The sequence below is a fragment of the Brachionichthys hirsutus genome, unplaced genomic scaffold, assembly GCF_040956055.1.
Source record: "Brachionichthys hirsutus isolate HB-005 unplaced genomic scaffold, CSIRO-AGI_Bhir_v1 contig_894, whole genome shotgun sequence".
Classification (NCBI taxonomy): Eukaryota; Metazoa; Chordata; class Actinopteri; order Lophiiformes; family Brachionichthyidae; genus Brachionichthys; species Brachionichthys hirsutus.
The window spans coordinates 25,308-45,231 of record NW_027180626.1 but is presented as its reverse complement, the minus strand read 5'-3'; the positions used below and the strand labels follow the sequence as shown (position 1 = coordinate 45,231).

General features: G+C 40.5%; 1 protein-coding gene across 1 annotated transcript in view; it reads left to right on the top strand.

The window, feature by feature from the left end:
* The first annotated feature begins 264 nt into the window (after positions 1-264).
* ntm (neurotrimin) overlaps positions 265-19,924 on the top strand; it is a 43,563-nt gene continuing 23,903 nt past the window's right edge. Inside the window, exon 1 of the mRNA XM_068759295.1 lies at positions 265-437. Within this exon, the coding sequence (XP_068615396.1) occupies positions 265-437 (173 nt within the window). The remainder of the gene's footprint in view (positions 438-19,924) is intronic.

Genomic DNA, 19,924 nt, shown 5'->3' with positions numbered 1-19,924 from the left:
TGAAGACGTGCGCTATAGGAGCAGCAGGCAGGACCGGCAGCGAGAGAGGATTATTCCTGGATGTTTTACAGTGCAGTCAGATAAAGTCCAGTGTCTCTCCTCACTTGAATAACGCAGCTACACCTGCTGAGAATATCAGGATTAACACTGGTAAAACTGGGGTAGATAATCTCCACGTCAACCGGATCAGCACTGACTCCCTGTCTCGTGGTCAAAGTGTTCTTCCTTTTTCCTTTTAGTTTGTTTTTTATCAGGCTGAAGACTATGTGTCTCCGGGGATACTTAGTCGCCTTTTCAAAATGCACTCTTCTTCTCTCTCTGAGGATCTTGCTTCTTGTGCCTGCAGGGTTGCCTGTCCGCAGTCAAGGGGATTCTCAATCCGACAACAGAGTGATGGACAATATCACTGCCCGACAAGGAGACACCGTCTTCCTGAGGTGAGTCAACACTCTTCCTCCTCTTCTCCTCCTCCCGCTGCCCCCGGCTCCACTGTTCCCAAAGTTGAGAGGATTTTCCTCATTGAACTTGTCATTGAGGGAAGCAACAGAAACACGACTGAAGTGTTGCCTGTTTTACCAGGTCCCTGGAAAAAAACCGCAGGATGTCAGAGGATTAGTCCGGAAAGCACTGAGTCCAGAATCCCATCCGATTTCAAACGGCTGTTAACGAGAGACTTAACGGTTTTAATTGTCGTGTGGCAGTGCGGAACTAAAGGTGGAGAGAAAGGGTGTGTGTGTGTGTGTGTGTGTGTGTGTGCAGTAAATACTACAGTTGTAAGATATTGATTGAATTGTAATTCCTCAAAATGGGAGATTGTCTAAAGTGACCTTTCCCCTCCTCCAGAGGCTTACTGGACATCGAGGGATTTATGTTGCTTTCAAGTGCTGCCAGGAATGTTGAGACGTCCTAAATAACATGAGCACAAGTACAGTGATCAGAGGAGAGGAGAGGGTTTGCTTTGGCACCAGGCTGGTAAGGTGTGATGTTCCAGAGGTGGAAGAGAATGGGAGCAGTGTTAAAAGTTGCTGGTTAGTGTTGCCGTATTCCACTCTTACTGCGTTAGAACATTTTTTTTAAATGAATGCAGAAGAAATCTTCTACCAGTATCTATTATTTTCTGTCCCATTGACGAAATTTCCAATCACAGCAGACAAACGCGGAATCACAAAATGAAAAGGGAAAAAAAATAATTCTAAAGGTTGACTGTTTGATTTAGTTCAACAGCATTGATTATTTCTGATGCATTATGAACTAGTCAATTTCTGACCGTCACCTACAATCCATGGTAAACTGGAAAACATCCCAGACGTGTTGCCAACACATCACAGATGCCGCACTAAAGACAAACAATCACTCGCCCACCCACTCACACCTAGGAACAATTTTGAGTGATCTATTTACCTAAGCTGCGTGCTCCAGAATTTCGCTCCGCGAAGAAATCACAATGTGAAAGCAGACCTTTCAAATAATTAAAAATGCAACAATTTGCTCCCAATCGAACAGAGTCCTCTTGGTGCAGTGTGAAAACGACCTAATTTGTCACATGTAGTCATTGCTTGGAATGACCTGTTGCTGAATAGTTATTAATAAACCAAATGATTTATGTTTCAGTTTTAAAATGAAGTGACATGAGACTGAAAAAAAGAAATCTTTCAACATAAATGCACAGTATTTAATTCCAGGTGTTAACTTTCTCAATCACAATGAAAAAGCAGGATCAAGGGGCATGCAAATTACAACTGATGATAATCTGTTTGTTAAAACCTTCTTGCACGAGGTTATGATTGAGAGAGAGAGAGAGAGATGAAAAAGGTATTTAAAAGGCTACGTGCTCATTAGGAGATACTATTTGTTATCCCTTTCATGAGGTTGAGCAATTTGAATTATTTTGAAAAGGGCATTAACTTGAGTGAGAATTACCCAATCATGCTTGTGCTTTATGGCATTAAGCATCCATTAATAAACTGAAATACAGTTAAACCTCACGTTGCATCATGGTAGATGCTGCAGTCACTCATTTTAAGACAAGACTGGCTGTAAAAGGCTAAGAGCGATTTGTCACGGTTTGCGTTGCCTGTCATGACCTTCTGCAGGTGCTCTGGAAAATGATTATTGTTCTCTGATTAGATCAATATTGCATCTTCTGAGTACAGACTAAGGAATGAACAGTGGTGGGTCATCATCATTAGTAATTTCTGGAAGATGTCTTTTGATTTTCTGTCAACCCACTCACACTTGACATTGAGGTGATTGAACACTGTCCAGGAAATTACAATGCCGTTATAATTGTATTGCAAACCACTTGTGAACTGAAGCTTCTTGGATGAGAGGTGAAACATCTCCAAACCCCAAACAGAAGTCCAGTTGCTTCGGATTCAGTCTTCAAAGATTACCTTGACCTGACTGAATGAGAATCTTCACCAACATATTCCAAGTAAAGTAATGACTATTGTTGTGTCACTTGACGGTAACGTCAGTACAGCTGACTGATGAAGCCGTCTATCTGAACCCAGCCCAATCTTGACTGGTCAATCCTCCCTACGTCACTATCCCCTCTGCCAAGCTTTTGTGGGCTGGCAAGAACATCTGTGGCAGATGCAGCATTTTACAAAAACAAATGTCTGCACACAGCTCTCGCGGGCCACAAAAATGACTTGGAGGGCCACATTTGGCCCCCGGGCCTTGAGTTTGACACATGTGCGTTAGAGGCTGCCGATAAGCTAACGTTAGAGGCTGCCAATATGCTAATATTAGCTGCAGAGACTGCAAGGAACTCTGCTATCAAATACTTCATATTTCTCATCTTGTACCAAGTGAACTATACACTAACCCTGTTGTACTATACAACCAATTACATTTGCCTATCATGTTCAGGAATGGTTATCAATATTAAGTGGAGCGGTTGTATAGTCACATTACGCTGAATCATTAAAATGTAGTATTGATTAGAATTGATGATTTCATTTCAATTCCATAATGAAATAGAAGTGGTCTGGGTACAAATGCCATTTTGATTAAAAAACTAACTGCAAAGTACTTTTATTTTTTTTTTCCATTCAACAGCTTTGCTGTATGTCTCCAGAAGTTATGAGAGCTCCAGTCCAGTCTTGAGTACTCAAGCATGAGATGGAAGAGTTGAGCAGGGTGGAGGATTATGTGCTTAAAAGATTGTCTGCTCCTCCTCCCCTGTAGCACAAAGATATCAATACTGCAGGGCTGTGCGCTCATGAGCGCACACAAAGACACCGGCAGCAGCTGTTTACTCGCACAAGGATTAGTAATGGATATACCTCACTATTACTTTGCAGGACCAGCCATGGGGCTCAGTAATATACAGAGTTCAACTCTGTAAAGGTTAAAACATGAATGTCCTTTAAGGATTAAATAAAATACAAAATACATCAAATTACAAAGAATAAAAAAAGATGGATCCAGAAAACATGGCATTGGATAATAAAGTGCTGCATCAGTAGCAAACAGACTGACTGCTGGATCTGGAATCTCCATCAAGCTCAGAACAAACCAACTTAGCCAGCTGGTATTTGGATGCAAAACAAACAGCTTTATTTACTTTTAGCTTTAGCTGCTCTCAAAAAGCATCCGCTCTGGGAAGAAGAAGCAGTTTTTACTGCCTTTAAACTTCAAAGTTGAGAGTGTAGGTAGACCTGGCAGGACTGTAGGCTGAATTTCAAACACTAGTCGAGGCTAAGCAAGAATGGCTGCCAGTCTGTTCTGTAAATGTGTGTAAATCTATGTGTGTATGTTTTGCTATTTATCTCTGCGCTTATTGTACGTGGGGAAACTATACCCATTATACCCATGGGGGTGGGGGGGGGGGGGGCTCAGAGGTAGAGCAATCATCCACTTATCAGAGGGTCAAATGTTTCATTTCCCAGTTCCCATAGTCTACATATCAAAGCTTGGGGAAGATGGTGAACCATTAGTTACCGGTACATAGATAAATGTAATCATTATTTAATAATGACAAAATTGTATTGTAATGGAACTCATTGACCTTTTCCCTACATTTTATTGTATAATAATATAGAATTTTTAGAATCATTTAATGTTGTTTTTAAATTAAGGGAGCTTTTTCCAGTGAATGCTTGTTGTTTAATTTTACTACAGAGGTCAAAGGAGATGTTGAACATGATGAACCGTCGGAATGCTGCTCAGGGTTCGGGGTGATGGGAAGTGTGTAAGTCTAAGTCTGCAAGGTCAACAACTGTTGTTTACCGTCATATAACCAGAAGATTTATTTGACAGGCAATTTAACTATAGGTTTCCTCGACATGTAATACACTCAGTGCTAAATCACACTTAAGGAAGTTTAGAAGTCCTTGTTGTGGAGTCCTTCTGGCTTTGCAATGCTTTGAGTCTGAAGTGCCCCCCCCTTTCTTTTTTCACCTTTGCCCTAAACTCTTGAATCATCTGCATCAGTAACAAAATAAAAGAATGCATTGCGTACAGCAGAAACAGCTGATTGTCCGCCATTCCGAAGACCCTGTCGCTAAATGTTTTTGGTAGGTGGGGGTGTAAAGCGGACATGAAAATGAATCGATGAATGAATGTGCATATTTACATACATTTATACTGTACATATGCACGTGCTCCCTCATAACTCAGCTGCCAGTGCTTTCTGAATCAGATGTTCTTCGATTGATTCTGTAGAGTAGATGATCAATACGTTGATCACTACTGATCAGATTGGAACAAATTATACAAATTATCACTGGTTTTACATACCCATTACAACATTTATAAGCTATAAGAAATGTCCTTTCACAAGTAGTAACCTATTTTTAGTTAGCTACAATTCTCTGAGGTAACGGTTGGTCGTTACGGGTGCAGAATGTGTTGCTTAATGAGAAAACTGTGTTAAATGTCAGACTATTGGGAATGTGAGATGCGGGTTTCTGCTCTGCATAGGCAGGCCAGACATTTCTTTTTTATTTCCACTTTCCCTGCATGCTTAATTATTGACAAGCTCTCTGAACAGGAAACCTGTTTTGGGCCATGTACACTGTTTATTTATTTATTTTATTCTAGCTATTTACTTTATTTTTTTTAAACCAAACATCCTTACCTGTTCGCTTACAAAAAAAAAAAGAATCCACACATCCTTGTTTAAAAAAATATATATACAAATTCACACCTAACTGCACAAGTGCATTGTTAGGCACATTCACAAGCATGCGAAACCATTGGGTGGCACTAGTTACCCAAATCCTATCCAATCAGAACGCTCCATCTCTCATTGTCGTTATTTCTCAGCAAGACTTGAAACTCTGCATCTTTTTTTTCTTTTCTTTAACAGAACATTTCTGTTAAAGCATTTTCCTTTATTTTTTATTTTTTATTTTTTTCCAAAAGTCAACATGCAACACAGGTAATGTTGACAGTACCATTGTTTGGATTAAAGCAGCCTTCCTCCTGATGAAGCTTGAAGCAGTGGCAGAGGTGCAGCAAGATGTGGGTGTCAGTTTCCAAATAGAAGAAAAAGATTTGTTCTTTTGGGTGGTGGGTGGATGCAAAGCTAAATACAGACTTGGATGTCAGGCTGATCTGTGCATCACTAGCAGTGCGTTGGTGAAGCATACTCTTTCATGACATTTTGCCATCTCATTCGTCCTATAAGTAACAGAAAAAAACTACAAACTGTTGAACATGGCAAATCAAAATGTCAGCAATGTGTCAACATGTTGCTGCTGATTGTCATTCATCCACGTCATGGCAATCCTTACAACTTGAATTTGTTGTCAGGTGTGAATCAGTAGCTTTATTTCAGTAAATAAATGAGGAATTAACTCACATTACCATTATGTGTTTTGCTTCTCTTATAAAATATGCAATGCCTCTGTGTATTGATTCTTGGATTGGTTAGCCATCTCATTGTCGCTCGTATTTCTGTAAATTACACTATAATTTTCTGTTTTACTTTCCTTTTGATTTATTCTTCCAAGGGAAGAGGTTTGCAGTCTGAACAGAATAAATTCAGAAATGTATTCTCAGACAAGACAAGACAATAGTAGCTCCAAATATTACAATCCACATACAGTAATTTACCAAAGTAAAGATTAGAAAACACATGAAAATTAACCACAGAATAAAAAATGTAGGCGTAAAAGAGAATAATAATAGCTTGCTACTGCCAAGTAGTTCGGACTGCTTGGTTAGAAGACAATTTACAAAATAGACACGACTGTTGCTCCCACAACGATCTGCAATTCATTCTGAAAATGCAAGACAATGCATCTGTGTTTTGAAATATTGCAGTATTAATGAACAAATTCACGTGTCTGGTTAATACAGATGGGATTTGGTCCAAGCAGATAAGGACTAGCAAGGAGATCGGACAATGCCAAAGCCTACTTTGTGGTTTCATGATTCCAATAAGTAGCAACAAGGTATGACAACTCCACAATCTTCTTCCTGCAGCAGAACTGATGCAGCAACACATTGGCTTTTACCTTCAGTTTTAAAGGACTTTCAAAAACAGGGGCACTTTGCACAGGAGCATTGCGAAGTAGGGCTTTGGCAGAATCAAATGACTCAGTACTTGTACATTTATGGAATCAGGCTAGCTTAAATCAACCAATAAACAGTCACCATCACATTGGAGAGGGAGAGAGTACAGCATAACAATAATGTTAAATTTGCAGTAATGATCACAAAAACAGAGTTGGGCTTGCAGGGTACAGGAAAAGCCTTTCTCTGATGGATGCATGTGCTGAACTTCGGGCTGTGATTGCCAACATCTGCATCATGCTGCAATACGGTAGCTCAGGTATTCAGAGGAGATGGGCTCACATTGGGATCCTTTGGTACCAGGCAGTCTATCAGTAATGCACTTCCTGTTTGAAGTCATTTACATGGCCCTTTTTTCTTCACCAGGAGTCTGAGCGCTTTTGAAGTGTACCGTCTATAAAGACTGACATTTATTTTGAAGTTCAGTGTTCTGAAGCGCATTTTGACAATAGCATCTGTTCTATTTCCTTCAATGACAAGGAATGAGCCAATTTTAGAACCGCAATCCCCAGGTGACATTTCAGACACCGGCAGAGACAGAAAAAGCAGTGGAAGCATACGTCTCAGCCAAACAACAATTAAAATCAATTTCTATTGATTTTGTTTTTCAGTTTTACCGTCTGGCTAAGTCTGAAGGAGTCTTGAATCTATGTTTTTAAAGCAACGGCATTAATTACACATTAAGATTCTACCGCCAATTTGAAGTCCAGCATTTTCAGTGTCTGTGTGGAAAACCCAGCGGTGCATATCATTGATGAGGCAGCCGCAGAGATAATCAAATAATTATAAATGAGAAATGCTATGCTTCGTTATGCTTCCCTTTTAAAAATTACACTGCCTCATTTTCTCCAAGACGAATGGAGATGACATTCTATCTCAGGCTACATGTTGTTTCATTTATATTTAGCTTTCATTTTGCAAGGAACAGTACATGAGTTCATAATTTAATTTCCTTCACAGACATGAGACGCTCTTTTGATTTATCTTCACACTCCAATTTTGTTGAGACAAAAGAGCGTTTCTTAACCATGTGCCGACATTTACCACTGATACAGTAGAGATCTGTGGGCACAGATCTCAGAAGTGTATTCACCAAGGGACGATATGAACTTGTATTTATTAATTAGATTCAGTGGCTTTCTTTTTGCAAATTGCATAAAAGTGCACGTCGACAGAAAACACATGTTGAAGGCAGTCAAAAGAAATTAAACTATAAATATGTTTTCAACCTGATAAACGCCTATTACTACATACTGTATACTACATATACTGCAATGTGCTGAAAACTAGAGCAGTCTTCCATAGTAATGCACAATATAAATTTTCAGCATGGATATTTAAATGTGCAATAGGACCAATAGTGACAAGATAATATATGGTCTATCATGTATGCATGCAGGAGCCTCTGCTCCCAGTGTTTATCACCCGTCATAAGGAAATCTATCCTGCATCCCGGAGTTCTGTTGATGCTCAGACATCAAAGATCGGCCAGAAACACAATGAGAAATTTAATTTTCCTATTGGTCCTCCAGCAGTCGAAATGCAAAATGTGCCTTCGCTGGCTGTGCTGTATGTTTAGAAACATGCTGACAGTGAAATAAAGAATAGAAATCAGTTTTAATATCGGCTGAGATCGGTCTAACCTTATTGCTTTCCTTTCAACAAATTACCTTTTCAGCTCAAAGCCTTCATTCACAAGGACACATCTTTGGCATTGCGAGATGTCGGCCTGATAAGTCTGATTTTTTTCTGCCTGACGACGCCTTGATTTGAAGAGAGGGATGCAGATAACTTGAATATGAAGGATGACATAAAAGCAGTATTAACATTTTAATTTCTTGTGAATATTAGCTGGAAATCCGTAGAGCGGCCTGCGGTGGGTCGCATATTTCACAGGCAGCGACGGCACACTTCTGAAAGGCCAATAACAGTGCAGGGCTGTAGCTGCTCGCTAGAGCACAAATGTTGTAACCTTATCCGCAGCACATGTGATTAAAAAATCAGTGGTAAGAAGGTCATGTAGGACTCAGCTGGATGTCTGGGTCTTCCTTATCGTATTTATTAGAATTAATACCTTCTGCTCTTTCAATTTATATAAGAACCAGATTAAAACCGTACTCTCCCGTACTCGTAGAGAAGAAGCTTTAGCGCTGTGAAACAAAATTAATAAAATACATTTCTGGATAGTCATAATAATATATATTTTGTTCTTACATTTTGAAAAAATATATACATTGTCAGAATAGATGGGGATTTCTTGTAGGTTAGTGTGATTGGCTAGTCGACTTTCTTTGCTCCGGATTCCACTTTTTTTTTGGGGCAATTTGCCCAAAACAAGTATGGTTTTATATGTGTAGACACAGCAGAGGCCGTGAAATATGAATGTAATGCAATAATTATTTGGAGCTGGGATGGAATCAGCATGTCGTTAACCTGTCGTTCAGGCCTCACACCCACGCCTCGTGCCTTTCTACCCTCTGCTTTGATACGCCTGTTGTTTGATGTAACCCGCTGACTCCTTGTTCTTTGCATTGTTTGGTCTCATTTCTTTTGTAAAATGAACCAGCATGTGCTGCCATTTTAATTTCAAGCTTATAAAAGAAGAGTGATGAAACTGAGGCGGAAGTATTAAAGGGTAGAATTAGCATGTGGAGACAATCTTCTGTGAAATTACTGCAGATGAGAGCAGCTGAGGGAACCTTCAAACAAGTACTGTGATTCAGTATAAGTACCTGCTCCAGTAACTAACGCATTCCTCGGCTTGCAACGAAATCCTCTGAACCAATTTTGGTCGTAAGTCGACGACCCCCTAGAGGTGCTCCATCCCACCTGCAGAGCGCCTGCATATTTGCCTCCGCTGAGTGGCTGTTTCGGTGTTCTTTATAACGGCACCCACTCCCCCACCCACAACCACTTCTCATGTTATGGCAGCCACTCGGCGTTGAGCAGCGAGCATCTGGAGCCCGTAGAATGCGAATGGCATTCAGGAAATCCCTCATTCATTGCTCGAGATGAAAAATCCCAACTGGAGCAATGAAGGAATATGCACATAGGAATTCCTAAATGCCACAGTCTTGTGAAATTTGGAAAGGACCTTTTACACTCCAACATTGACTGTGCCTCCATCTCTGCAGACCAAAACCAGCTTTGTCTAACACAAATTCCTTAAACAGCATGCATGGCAGAGTTGCAGAAGCACTTTATTATTTCCTGAAACATTTGAATCGCACCATAATCAATTAATTAAAGTGTTTAGATGCAGACACAGTGCACCCAGTGGTGGTATGCAAAATTTCTTCTTCTAAAAAGCCTCGCAAAACATTTCAAACAGTGCCTATATTGCCACATTTTGTTTAACATAGCCCTCATTGTTACGACAACGAGGGCTCGAGATTTCAATGATAACATCGCCCAGGCGTAGATCTCTTGTTCACTCAGTATTATCTTGTTTGAGTATGGGAACATTGGTTTGAAATATCATTTGTAATACTTTAAGCTCAACCAATAATGTTTCTTCATGGAAAAGGTGTGAGGCAAAGCAATAACGGGAATAAAGCCTTGAAGCACACAATTTTAATCAGAGCACAGAACTTGGGAACAGGAAACGTGTGAACATTGATTTATATGGTAATGATCCAGAATTAGCATTATTTATTTTTTTAATGCACAGTTTGGGAATGAATGTTAGAGGTTACAAGATGTTTTCAGTTTCCAGCAGGAAATAAACATATATCCCTTGAGGTAGACAAGAACATAGAATATGGGTTTGGGTTAGGGTGAATTATATGTTTCTTTATTGAGTTACATGTGAGAAATGATGACTTAATTGAACATGATATTGCTCTTTTAAGATGCTTTGGAGAATCCCCATGAGGGGCTGTAAGTAAAACCTTCTGCTCTCGGTGAAACTCGTCAAATGAAAGCCGACAGCCTGCACTCATCACCTCACTGTGAATTTACTTTAATACTGATAATGTTATGGAAACAGAATATCAAACTCTAAATCGGTTATGGCCCTTATATTTAGGATGTAAAGTGTGTTTGAAGGTGGGAATGAAACATAAAGCATGAGGGGGAATTACAGAAAACTTCAATCACAACCGGGAAAAGAAGAAGTTCTGCCACTTGATACAAAAAAAAGGTTCGAAATGATCCCTGCACATATGTGTGAGGACAAAATGACAGACAGTACTGCAATGCATATCGCAGCGGTAGTCGGTGGTGTACTCTTTCAGAATCAGTCCCACAGAAAAAGATCACAGATGTGGCGCAGTAAATCTGATGTGAAGTAGTGTAAATAACAGTTTCTCATCACATAGGCAGACTTCTACTTTTTGCCTGCCGTTTGAAGTAATATCCGATTGCTTGCTTATTTGAGTATGCAGTGTGAGTAGTTTAAAATTCTTCTTCAATTCGAGTTTCTGACACACACACACACACACACACACACACACACACCTGTATGTGGATTTATTACCGTCGTTCTCTCTTCACTGCAGCTTCTTATTCTATAAGGATGGGGAGCACAAATGCACTCGGGTGAGAGACGTGAATAATTTTATACATCGGACCAGCTCTAGTGGCTGACACTGCTATGCATCATGACTCCAGTTTTCCTAAATCAATAACATACTAGGGATAAGTACTAATTTTGGGAAGAGGCTGTGTGGAGGGTTGACATTCCCAAGGTCGAATGCCACTGAACTCTTCGTCAGTCCCTCCACCCTTACCAGGATGACTCACAGGCCCGTACTACAAGTCTACATAGTGAACATGCTAACTGTAACCTTTGACATCCTTCCATCAAAGAAAAAGTAAAACATTTTCAGTGCTACATTCCAGCATGTCTGTGTGGGAATGAGAGGTTTCTGGCATTTTAGTACACTGGCAATCATAATTTAATAAAAACTTAATGCGATCCCACAATCAGGCAATGGCACGGAACATGTAACAAAACTGTTTTTGAGATGGTTTTGCCCCCACAGGCCGATAAAGCATGCACCGATTCAATTATGACCATGGTGGGGGAGCCTCTGAATGCTGACAGCCACTCAGGAGCTCATAAATGTAACAATTTATGCGCATCAGTTCCATCTTCTTAACCATTACAGCGAAACAGAAAAAAGCGTCACAGCTTATACATCCATCTTGGCTAACTGTGTTGCCCCACATTTAAATTTGCCCTATATATTATACGAGCAATGGGGACCAATATATACGTATTAGTACAGCATGGCATACAGGTGACTTTCAGTACTCGGTTGAAGGAGAGTAGGCGCTGACACACACTGTCTCTACAGAGTGAGGAATGTTTCTCAAAGGTTTCACCTGTCAAAATAAAGGTCAACAACAACAGGAGCAACAACACTCCTTAGTGACAATGTTGGAGGCCTAGTATCAGCAAGAGCAGCAGTACTTCAGTATATTACTTAACAAGTGTCAAATATTGTTCTCTGACAGCCTCAACTCCCTATATGACTCTCATTCTCTTATTTTGACTGCCATTCTGTAGTTACAGCAAATATGTGGCTACTGAAGCTGCGCACAGTAAATGTAAGATGTGCCAAATTCCAGGCATGTTCAATGAACGTAAATATTTGAAGATCATAACATTAATTCAGCATTTGCATTTAGTCATTGGAGCATATCCCAGCTTTTTCTAAGGGCGAGATGCGGGGTACACCCTGGAAACGTCACCAGCGCATCGTATGTTCGTTCGTGTGTGTAAACGGGTTCAAGGACGAAATCGCCTAGCGACGGGGTCTTCGGAACGTGACTCGGTCGTTAAGTTGAGGACCATCTGTATAGAAAACTAAAGTTGACATCCATTCAACTTCAACAGCATTAATATGTTTCTACCATGTAGCATTGGTTTTACTCTATTGATGACAACGTTGTTTCTTTCCTCTCGTCACGCTGGTGCACACCATCAGTTCTCAGCACACTTTGGCCCTCAAGACCTTCCCAGTCTCCAATCACAATGGCCAGACAGCTTTCTCTTAATGGGCGGATCAGACGGGCCTGAGGCTTCGAATTTTCCGTGCCACCATCTCATAATCAATCTTTCACGTTGATGGCAGTGCCCTAGGTCTTGGAGGATATGGAGTTCAGATAAATGTTGGCTTTTACTTAGGGGGGGAACACAAACAGAAACACACACACATACACACACACACGCACAAGCAAATTGCTATTGAAAACGGATCAAGAAATCAGTCGTGTTCACAATGTAAATGACACTGCCTTTCTACTTTCCGAAGTGCTTCTTCAAGGGACAGCTGCTGCTCTGTTGTACTGGTTAAACCAATAACACCAGTAGCAATCTAAGCATTGCCGTGGAACATGCATCAAGTAGTTGAGCTGGATAAACTGCAATACTTGATATTCCATTATTTTGCAATGTTAATTTGGTCAAGGTCCTGCTGGAGAAATGGCTGCAGACATTCTAACGGATATTCCTGTTGAGAAAAGCATTTTCAAACTGGGACTATCAATCCAAGGGTTTATAGTTCCACTAAATACTCAGACATAGTGTTAGATGAAACTCAACAACGAAACAGGAAAACAAAACTTAGCATTAATGGCTAAACGGCCTTCAGTGTTGTGAATCTGATAGAAGACAGGACGTCTAGACATGGAGGGGGACGAACTGTGCCGAAGGTGACGATAGCGACAGATTTAGAGCTGGGACTGCTTATTGATTAGTTTGGCTGATTTTCTATTTATTTGCTTCTACAAAGTAAATTCAGTCAGATCAGTAACGTTTCACTCGTCGATGTCACCTTTGGTGTTGCCTTTTTGCAACATCCACACCTTCAACCTTTTGATCTGCACATACATTACAATCACACACACTTTTCTTGAATACCTAAACATGTCTGAAATGAATGAGATTGTGTGAGATTGAAATTGACTGATTTGAACTGCTTTAGTCCTATTGATTTGTTAGGTTTATAGTGTAGGCCCCTCATTTGTTTAACGCGAGTACGAGTAAATGACAATCACTTTGTTTGTATCAACGTTTGCCAGATGGGATAACGAATAGGTGGAATCAATAAACCACCAAACAAAGCCACCCATGAAAGCTGCTCGCTGCCTGTCTCATAATCTCATAATGGAACAAGTTTTTGCGAGATGGATAAAAGCACCGACTCTTCCCATTCCTACCGTGTTTATTCCCCGGAAGTATTCTTTACCCACCACAGACATTATTGCTCTTTCCCTCGCCTTTTAGGTCCACTAAAGTTTAAATCAATGTTCATCAGCAGGAGCCAAGGGTGGCTGTAAAGCCTTGACAGCTGTCCACTATTGATTAGCATCCAGCCGGACTAATTTAAACTACATATGGCATTATCAATACCGGCTACTGACCCAGAATCTGTATTCCTATTCAGCTAGCATTGGCCAGGGTAATGGCAGGTGGAGCAGGGGGCGCAGCGCAGCTGAATGCTGGGTAATCACGACAGAGACTTGTGGGATCCCTGACGTTGCCATTTGCCAGCAAGCCTTTTGTTTGCCGTCTTGCTTGTTTGTTTGAACTCTTCCTCTATTATGGACTGCTGAGCAAGAAGGTCATGATTGCAGAACAGTCATATTCGGGGCCACTCATGATCAGTGGATAGTTGACTTTTACATTTTGTTAATTAAATATGGAAGGATGTTCGTGTGACTTCAAACAGCCAATGAGATAAATGCCTCCCACTGTTGCTTATTTATTTATTATCAGACCATCTTAATGATACAGTTATCTGTGTGAATTAGGCAAAGGATTTACTCTCCTTATAATCCTCTATAAACATCACATTAACAATTACTCAATAGCCTATTGTTGTCATTGCCTTTCTTATCTTCTGACTGTAAAGTTTTTAGTTTCTCTGGCTTATTTTAAGTTGGAAAAGGAGCAAAGAAATTATTGCGAGGTCACAGTAATAATAACTGCGTGATAATGCATCCATAGGAGATGCCACCTCTAACGACCCTATCAAATCCTTCTATTATACTTTACTTACTTTTTTAATATCTCGTAACTGCCTTGGATTATTCTTTGGCCGTATGAGATTGTAGTAATCTATAACAGCGTTTGCTGTAATGCTGTCACGTTCTAACAACGTTTGACTCCCGGGTTCAAAGATGATCTCTTAGATAGAGCAGCACAACTCGAGACTACATTTGGTGAATTTTCATTCTGTCATTACAAATGGAAGTGGACGCAGTATCTGAACGTGGACACTTGCTAACTGTCAGGGCGTTCGAGGTTTGTTTCCTCTTTGAAAGCAAAACGTTGCAAAATTTCTTTAGATGCGTCTTTACATTTTTCACACAAATGAATAAAAAAAAGGAGGTTTCATATTACAAAAGAACTGAGAAGTGAAGACATTTAGTATCTTAATGGACCTTTGTAAGATTACAGCCCTCATGTTAAGTTTAATAGAAAGGCTGTTTGGTGTATCGGGATTAGATGAACAGGAGCACTGTGAAAGCACCATCCTCGTGCTGCATGGTTGACCTTCGAGCATTTCAGACTGCCTCCCTGGCCTTGACTCTGCTTGTCTCCGACTACCCGTCCTGTTCCCATTCCTGTTTCTGGAGGCGGAAGGAAGCCGGAGACCCGAGAGAACATACAAACTCAGCACAGAAAGGAACCTAACCCGGAGCCTGCTTGCTCTGAGGCAACAGCGCAACCTGCTGCACCTCCGTCCTTTCCAGAACTCCACACACAACTTTGTGCATTTGTGTGGAATTTAGCTGTACAATCACCTCAGTAATCTGACTCATCACCCAAGCACTCGCCTGTTACAGCAGCAGCAGGCTACCTTATTATCACTGCCAGAGGGAAACCTGGAGGGGATCATATATATAAAGCTAATTCTCTTTTACAACACAACAAACAAAATCTGTGCCTCCAAATGCTCTGATTACCCTGCAGTTCTGATAGAAAACACCATTAACAAAAGGATGCATTTAGCTTGGCACATGCAAAACACTAAACACCTACTATGCTTCAGAAACAAAGAGAGCATGTCTCACCCTTATTGCTATAATTTTTGATTATTATAATTTTGATCATTGTCATGTTGCACTTGATTTTTTAATATTTTTTGAATGTGATAAAGTAGCTCCAAATAGATGGCCAGCCAACCAGATGGCTGCTCATCACAGCAATGAGCAGTGGCTCTGCTCCAACCTGCGGATTGTGGATGCAGATACAGATGTAACTGCTTTCATGCGCGCGTGTTGCTGCCTCGGCAGTACTGCAAAGGAAGGGTGGCTGTACGGGGACGGTATTTGTTGCGCCATCTAAGATTGTTTTGAATGAGGAAATCTAAGTTGAAGGAAAGTCAAAGATCATTATTATTGCTCCAAATTAATTTTTCAGAACTTTTCACATTTAATTTTCCCTGAAATACATTTGGTTACTGTGTTCTGATCTTCCTAGTGTCAGAGAGTTAGTTCTTTTGCCCTCTTCCACACCAGCCGGAGGTGATGGGCCTCTCATAGCAACCAATTAGGCTGTTTCATTTCAGGAGGTTTACTGGCCTTGGGTTTGATAGATCATGCCTGAGGAGCATGTGGAGGAAAAGGCATCCAACCATAACCTTAGGTCAGCTTCATCCGACACACAGCGGCCCGCAGCATCAGACAAGGTTGTGTGATCAATGGGGAGGAAACTGTGTAGCTATTATTTTTAGGATCACCAGGCCATTAGACCCAACTATCCACTTAGCCTTTGCCACCGACTGTTTCTGTGTGCCAGACAACGGAGAATTGGAGATTGAGGAAGCTGGCCGGTTCATACCATAGGAATCATTCTTTTTCATTTATCAACATATACACAATTTACTTTGGCCTCCGCAAAGATGGAGCAAATCCATCTGAATTTAGACGCAGCCATTAGCGCGCCGCTCACTGTAAAAGGACCAACACCTTGTGTGGAGCGGAAATGTTAGACTTATAGTGACCATGCTTTGAAATTTGGGTTTTTGGTTACCACCAACAGTGAATCGAACTGTGAAATAACATTGGAAATGTCTTGTGTCGAGGCAATTTTAATTATCAGACAAGACCAAAATGGCTGTTATTTATACTTTTCAGTCCAGTTTGTCCTATACGGTCTTTCACAATTTTAATTGATGAGTGCCAAATGACATTATAAATAAGTGTTTTGCTGGAAACAGCCCACTTTGTCCGATGAGGGAGAGATAGCAACTCCAGCAGCCAGCATTCTGCTGCTGGAGAGAATAGTTTCAGTTTGGAATCCATATATTATCTCACACCAATGAAATATAACCTGCAGCACAAGATGTCTTCAATTAAAATTGCATGAGGTCCAGTCAGTCCCTCCTCCTTCCCCTGTGGATGTGGTGTACTGCTACTTCTTTGAGATTCTCTGTATCAGGAGAATCCTTTCTGTAATAGCATATATATCAGGCGCTTACACATTGCATTTGTATGCAGGCAAGTATTCAAGTTACAAGCAGTTTTATTCAGTTCACTGATTTGTAAAGTTCTCAAAACTTGTTTTTCTGTAGTCAGGGAAAGTGTGGATATGTAAAGATGACATTTATTTATGTGTTTTTTTACCAAAGCTTTTTAATCGATGAAAGATGTCCTCTCTTTCTGTTATACTATCAAAGGAAAAGAGTTAATACATCGGGTCTTCAGGCTCAGAGTGAAGTCAAACAAAGCATGAAGGGGCTTTTGAAAGTTACAAAAGCATAGTGACCATTGTCTCCTGGAGATTCAAGAAACAGCTTGCAGTGGAAGGATGCTTTTCTTGATTTTTGTGCGCACTTAAAGATAGTGGCGAGTCGTGACCGGCCAGGGTCAGTTTAAGGAGTCTTATTAATGCATCTCCCACTGCACACCACATGTTTTTCACACCGTGCCATAATACAATTCACTTTAGCTCCCCACCCACCTTATGGGCAGACAATATGTTATAGAACTGTCAGGCTTCCCAATACCCCCAAGCCAATAACACCGGACTCCTTAAGGGACACATGCCAATAAATCATATACTGTGTATATATTCATAAATGAACTCCGAAACATGTTCAAAGGTGTCAGCCAGTGGTTTACTGGATTCATGTCTTGGAGTCAGGATTGGATCCAGAGGTGTAGTAATGTGTGTATCTGGGTATACGGTGTACCGCTGGGCGGATTTATACCAAAAACAGATCCACGGTATGTTTCAGTGCACTTCCAGCAATCCAAGGCCGCAGGCGATAGTAGTTCAGTATTTCTCAGAGACGATTATTCCCTGACTTTAGCCTTAAATGCACTTCACCTTTTAAATGGCACCGAGCTTTAGGAGAATTGATGCCCTGAGGTCAAATTTGGGGAACAAACTCCTCAGCAAAAAAGTAGAAACATTAGAGCCTTATTGTGGAACATATCATTGTAGCACTTTGGCATTAATTATAGTTCAATATAGTTATTGTTCGTGTTCCACTACAGGCTTGTGAGCCCAAAGATCACGGCCATCCAAAATTTCTTTCACGTTGTATTCGAGATCTTCTCAGATTTTTTAAATCATTTCACGGTATTGTAAATTGTTGATGGTGGAAACATTGAGAGGCATTGTTCTTAAATTGTTGCCCTATTTCTTAGAGTATGACCTGATCCTCTCTGGGATGCATTTCTTACACCCAATCATGTTGCTAACCTGCTGCCAGTTAGAACATAGCGTCCCACACATTCTTATTCTTAGGTAAATATTCTTTGCTTCCTTCAAATGTACATTGATGATGGCTTTTAAATGTGCAATACAAATCTATGTTTCATTGACCGTGACAGAACATACTTGGGTTAATATTTACTTTTCAAGTTAATTCGTCAGTAAAGAAAACATACATCATTCCGTCACATGTCCCACGGGACATGTCTCGCACCATACCGCTTTTTAGACTCAATGTCCCAAAGCCCACTTTCCTGCTTTGACGGGTCAATGAAATAAAAACTGTATAAGGAATCTGAAACCTTTATGACGCCAAGCTGCAACATGTTTGCCTGGATTCCAAGCAGTGTGGACAGATATTAGCTCTGTTGCCCTCCAAGATGCTACTAAGAGGTTGTGAACTTCAATGATGTGGAAGTCTGACTGTCAACACAGAATAATATGGTTAGAAACTGCACCAATGTCAGCTTAACTGGATTGAACTGAGCATATTGAAAGCGCTAGGTACTAATTGACAAAAGAAAAAAAAAAACATACAAATATTTAATGATTATTTCTTCCCACTGTAAAGCAATCAGCGTTTGCTTAAACACTACCCATGTAATTATCATTTAGTGTGCCACTGCTGTGATGCATTTTATCTCTGATGATGAGCCAGACTTCTCCGTAGCTCATAATGAGGCTGCGTTGTTTAAACACTGTAATAACAAGTAAACAAGTAGCGAGCGTCTCCTCTTCACATACTAAACCCCTACACAATCTACTTCCTGCTTTCAGTAATTTACTGGATGCATTGAACTCTGGATTTCACACGCAGAGATTGACGGAAGGCTGGGACACGTGTTCTTTAGCTGCATTGCTAGTCAACATATTTTCATTACAATATCAAATGCAAATAAATAAACTCTAAAGTAGCTGAGATATTTTTATTTCTCTCCCCCCCCCTCTGGGAGAGAGGCATAGAGGAGAATCACGGTGTAGTTATTTAAATTCATTAAGATAATCACTTTGTGATGCATTAGTTATACAGTGCTCTTAATTAGCAAACAAGACATGCATTTAATTTCCCTCTCTGTGTTTTGAACCTTGTAAATATAGTCCTATTCAATTTTTGTTCTGTGTTAACGTGATTGCAACAGCAGCAGCAGATGTTCACAGCCTTACTCCAGCAGCAGCAAGAAAACTTTAAAGGCTTTGTCAAAATGATAATGGACTCCACTAACACTAGGCTGGACTCATTAACAAAAGATGTACAGGGAATAAAAACAAGCTTGCAATTTACTCAGAAAGAGGTGGATGACATCAAAACGAACAACGCTAAACAAGCTAATCACTGCAATGCTATACAGACAGATTTGTCCAAACTTTGTGACAGTTTGCCCGCTGTCACTGATAAGATGGAATATCTGGAGGGACAGTCCAGACGGAACAACTTGGTCTTTGATGGGATAATCGAGTCACCTGGAGAGACTTGGTCTGAGACAGAGGAAAAGGTGAAAAGCGTTTTGGTAGAGAAATTACAGATACGAAAGGACATGGAGCTGGAGAGAGCACACCGTATAAGAAAACCTGCCGGAGATAGGCACAGGCCTATTTTGGTGAAGTTTTTAAGGTATACGGACAGATCAATCATACTTCAACATACCAAGAACCTGAAGGGAACCAAGATCTACATAAATGAAGACTACACAGATGTCGTGAGGAGGAAGAGGAAGGAGC